The sequence below is a fragment of the Hippocampus comes genome, unplaced genomic scaffold, assembly GCF_001891065.2.
Source record: "Hippocampus comes isolate QL1 unplaced genomic scaffold, H_comes_QL1_v1.1 scaffold174, whole genome shotgun sequence".
NCBI lineage: Eukaryota > Metazoa > Chordata > Actinopteri > Syngnathiformes > Syngnathidae > Hippocampus > Hippocampus comes.
Window position 1 is genome coordinate 8429211 of NW_017805983.1, and position 4892 is coordinate 8434102.

Here is a 4892-nt window from a genome sequence, read left to right on the forward strand (position 1 = left end):
AAAACGGATAATTTTAACAAGCGATCGCGGTAATGCGCAGATTATAGTCCACAAATATAAATTGTATAACGTAAAAATCACTTTATAATTTATTATTTTATACAATTTGCCGAGGGTCCGGACAGAGGAGGTCGGCGGTCCGGTCGTGGATCGCGGTCCGCCAGTTGAGGAAGGGTGGTGTAGTCAGTCTGCCTTCCGCCCAAAGTCAGTTGGGATAGGAGCGACAATGTTCGGGATAAGCGATGTTTGATTGGATGGATATAATACAGTTGCTTACTAATTCCGTTAACTTCTTTTAGACACCGTGTTTCCTGTTCCTAATGCTTTTATTTTGAAAGGCAATTGTCGTTACAGCCGACGCGGTGCCTTACGTCATTACGCCGCAGTTTACGACATCATGTGGAAAATAGCAATGTCGGAGGTAGGTAAATCACTCCAGTCAGTGGTGCAGCGGGTGAACCAGGCTGCGTCCCGACGACCCAAGGTACGTTCCGGCCAGGGTGAGTTCTCGCCGGTGCAACCGCTGTCGCGTGGTTTGCGGAAAGTGGCGCTGTGTTGCCACGATTGGTTATGTAAGGTTGTCAACCTTTGGATAAGAGACAAACGTGGGGCTCGGAACACCACGCGTGGTCTATTGGAGGCGGCATAGCAAGCTTGGCGCTGCACTATCCTGAATGCACGTTGATGCCTTGTGATAGGCATTCCGGTTTCGTGTGGTGTATGAAGGACGACTACAGTCAATACACTACTGTCATCACAACATCCACTGACCCATTCACGACTAGTGTAATCAGTACCCCCTGTTAAGTGTATCATTGGTGAATTAGACGTAGAGATGTAAATAAGCGTTACTGTTATATTCTCAAAGCAACGAGCTTCTTCTGAGCGATCGTAAATGTATTTTAAACCAGTAGAAGCCACCAGTGTTGAGCTCAATACAAAACAACCCAAATAAGATCATGTCAGAGACGTAATTTAACAAAGATGCTCATAGTGAGCATTGGCTGCAGGTTGCAATTGCGTACAACAGCAATTTCCAACCTTTTTTTGGCTTGTGTACCTCCAAACCTTTTTGTCAAACCATGAGTACCCCTGACTCAGACGTGTTGATGAGCCACGTAAAATAAGGTGGCGGGTCAGATTTGGCCAACAGATTTTGACTTTGACATCTCATGAGTCAAGACATTGCTGCATAGATCTACTGTACTTTACTAAATTATAGAACACAATTTTTTCCTCAGACGCTACCAACTGTGCCACCTCGACTTGTCGCTGTCAGCAAAACCAAACCTCCCGAGATGGTGGTGGAGGCCTACAACCAAGGCCAGCGTAACTTTGGAGAAAATTATGTGAGTATGCAGGCATGCAATGCCTGCTGTGCATCCCTCTAAACAACAATGAATCTAACCAATGCCAATAAATTGCACGCTTGTATCTCCACACCAGGTTAATGAACTTGTGGACAAAGCTTCAGATCCTATGGTGAGTTGCCATGTTTTTATAAGGTCAATTCTTTGCAACACCATATTATATTTTACAAATCATGATCCTATATTTCAGATTTTAGAATCATGCCCTGAAATCAAGTGGCATTTCATTGGTCATCTACAGAAGAATAATGTCAACAAACTCCTGGGTGAGTGAAGGCTGACTATCCTATTTGCAGATATGCGTTGAAAAACATGCGTTAGGGTTCGCCTTCCTCTCCCCAGGCGTGCCAAATTTGTTCTTGGTGGAGACCGTCGACTCGGCAAAACTGGCTGACAAGGTCAACAGCTCATGGCTGCGTATCAGAGGAGCGAGCATGCAGAGGTTAAAGGTCATGGTGCAGATCAACACCAGTGGCGAACAGAGTGAGTGTTTATTCCTTACCAGTATTTTACTACGCATTGTCATGGATTTGTGTGTGTGTGTGTGTGTGTGTGTGTGTGTGTGTGTGTGTGTGTGTGTGTGTGTGTGTGTGTTCCTGTACATTTCAATCTTTGTACGTGTATAAAAGTGATCATAAAATACCTTCCAGTCTTTGCAATTTTTCAAATTATTTTGATAAAAATGTAAAGCAAATAATGTATGCATCAGAACAAAGAGCAAAATTGGTCCAAGATTTACTCAAATAAAAAACAATCTTGTTTGCAAAGCATTTCTGCCAACCGTGATGTCACTCTGTGATAAATGTTGCCCATCTACAACAGTGACCAGGAAGCATCAAGGAATTAATAAATAATAATAAATGAATTAGAAAGTCAATTTAAAATGCATGTGAAAAGAAAAACATGCTGTATAAATGTTTTTTTATAACTAAGAACAAAATTTGCAGAATTAAATTATGAGAAATATCAAACTCAACTAGTAAATATTACTGTATAAGAACAAGAAAGAGAGAATATTGCCTTGCACTATGTGAACAGCAGTGTCACACCAGAAAGATGGAGAATATTAAATTACAAAGTCATGATGATCATTACTGCTACAGTTCTCAAAAATTCGAGAAAAAACTCATTTCACATAGACTTGATAGCTTTTTGGAGAAACAATCTTTTAAGAGAAAACCAAGATGGATTGAGAGAGAAAAGATCCATCTCTATGGCAGTAATGGAACTTGTTGAAGAAATTACATCTACTGTAGACAGTGAATCATTTACTGTTGGAATTTTCATGCACTTCAAAACCTTTTTTGAATACAGCTCACAATATGCAGGTATTAATGGGAAAAATAGACAGACATGGCATGAGAGGTTTGGCATCTCCATGGAAAATAAGTTACCCATATGATCGAAATCAGTATGTGTATTTTAACAACATCAATCCATGTGCAAACATAGGCAAATATGGCCTCCCACCAGAGGAAACTGTCAATACCGCGAAGCACATTATGTCGGAGTGCTGCGCCCTGCAGTTTGCCGGACTCATGACCATCGGGCGCTATGGCTACAACCTCACCCTGGGCCCAAATCCAGACTTCCAGGTACAAGCATTTTGAAAGCAATTCTGTTTGGGATGCTTCCGGTAGGCTATTGCTGTTTTTTTAGTGTTGTGAAAATGAAGCTTCATGAAGCACTTGTGATATTTTTTTTTTATTTCTCTATCTGGTGTTCTTCGTTTAAGGATAAAGGCTAGTACGATGGAAATGTATTACATTTCCACTGTGTGTTAAGCGAAGAGTGTCCCAAATTTTCGCAAGTGCTTCATTGCTGTTTGGTGATTTCTACCGTCTTTGTTACTGATTTACTGCTTTGTTGTTGTATATATGATGGTTGCTCCATGTGCAGCACTTTGTATACAGCGATAGCTGTTTTAAAGTGCTCTATAAATACAGTTGAGTTGAGAGAATTGAGTTGAGTCCATCACGACTTTGTGCATGTAAATCTGCATATTGAAGGGTAACAAGGGACAAAACCCCAGTTGATTTTGTATGTACTGAAAGTGTGCAAAGGTTTTTATATTAAAATGGACCTTAATATTGAGCAGGTTTGAAAACATTCATTTTATGGCAACAGCCTCGCATAAGCAATCAGAGGGAAATAAATACAATGGATGGAAACTAAGGCAGCATTTTTAACATCGTGAAGTATCATAACACCTGCTCCAGTCTTTTGCTCCTTAAACGGTGTTTGCTTGCTCACAGATGCTTGTGAGTCAGCGGCAGGAGGTTTGTGAGAGTCTGAAGCTTCCTCTGGATGAGGTGGAGCTCAGCATGGGTATGTCCACAGATTTTGAACATGCGGTGAGTACCAAACATTACAAACACTTCTTTTTCTTTTTTCAACTGAGAGAGAGAGAGAGAGAGAGAGATGTCCTAATGATTGGACAATATAGTGCCTCAATCTTACAAATTGCAAACTAATCTAAATTATTGAAATATGTCGTTTTTAGGCTCTCCTGTAAAGTGACTATTCTGGAGGTACAAGGTTTTGGCCCAAAGCTAGCGATACATAGGAAAATGCATTGCATTTGTACCAGGATGTGTAGATGTTGTGGCTTGAAATGTCTACTCTGCTAAATAGTAGCGATGCGCATTTGGCTAAATTCCATTGATTGAATACATTGAAAATTCGAAAAAATATTCATCAATATAAAATTAATTGTGGGTTTTGGAATGTGGGCGTACAGAAAAGTAGAAAGAAAAAAATAATTCAGGCTAGCACAGAAAGAAAATGCAAACCCCCAAACATGGCCGAGATTTGAACTCAGACCCTGCGGATCAAAATGCAGATGTGCTACCAACTACGCGCATTGTTGCTCCTATACTAAATATCAGCTGTTTTATTGCTGTCGATTTTTTAAAATCCTTTACATTTGCTGGATCTTCACATCATACTTCATCATAGTTTTACTAAGCATTGTATGTGACATCACATATGATGATCAACTTTGGTGCTGGCATGTTCCAGATCGAGGTTGGGTCTACTAACGTACGTGTGGGAAGCATCATCTTCGGCAACAGGGAGTATCCCAACAGCGCAGCCAACACTCCGATTCCCAGTCCCGCACCCAGTCCAGCACCAAGCCCGGAAAAAACTTCCAAGCAGGTTTCAGAAGAGGCCGCCAAGAAAATGCAGCACCTGACAGTCTGAATCTGAATACTAATAAGTTGTCAATTTCCTTTGTAAGAGAAATAATAATAATAATATTAATATTAATAATAATACATTTTATTTACAACTGTAAAATGTGCTCATAAGAAGAACGTGATACCCCCCCCCCACCCACACACACACACACGCACACACACATTGGGTTAGGATTGCCAAATGATTGCTTATTAAAAAAAAAAAGTCATCTCACATCAGTGTCCCTTTCTGTTATGCCAGTGAAGCAAAGACTTATTTCAGGGATGTGTTCCTCGAGCCGGTCCTTGGCCTCGAGGACCGGCTCCCCGGACCGCAGGCGGG

At 40.9% G+C, this 4892-nt stretch overlaps 1 protein-coding gene across 2 annotated transcripts; it reads left to right on the forward strand.

The window, feature by feature from the left end:
- The first annotated feature begins 338 nt into the window (after positions 1 to 338).
- plpbp (pyridoxal phosphate binding protein) lies at positions 339 to 4790 on the forward strand. Of its 2 annotated transcripts, none has more exons than XM_019891447.1 (8): positions 339 to 484; positions 1242 to 1349; positions 1447 to 1482; positions 1561 to 1636; positions 1713 to 1853; positions 2823 to 2965; positions 3626 to 3724; positions 4392 to 4790. In XM_019891447.1, the coding sequence occupies exons 1-8, from the start codon at positions 398 to 400 to the stop codon at positions 4572 to 4574; spliced, it is 873 nt and encodes a 290-aa protein (XP_019747006.1). In that variant the 5' UTR covers positions 339 to 397; the 3' UTR covers positions 4575 to 4790. The 2 variants fall into 2 exon arrangements, with proteins under 2 accessions (XP_019747006.1, XP_019747007.1); XM_019891448.1 differs by having other exon boundaries at positions 400 to 500.
- Positions 4791 to 4892: the final 102 nt, after the last annotated feature.

Coding starts and splice junctions, on each gene's coding strand:
- plpbp (XM_019891447.1), top strand. CDS start 398: ATGTGGAAAATAGCAATGTCGGAGGTAGGTAAATCACTCCAGTCAGTG. Junction 485..1,241: donor CTGCGTCCCGACGACCCAAG/GTACGTTCCGGC, acceptor TTTTTTCCTCAG/ACGCTACCAACTGTGCCACC. Junction 1,637..1,712: donor TAATGTCAACAAACTCCTGG/GTGAGTGAAGGC, acceptor TCCTCTCCCCAG/GCGTGCCAAATTTGTTCTTG.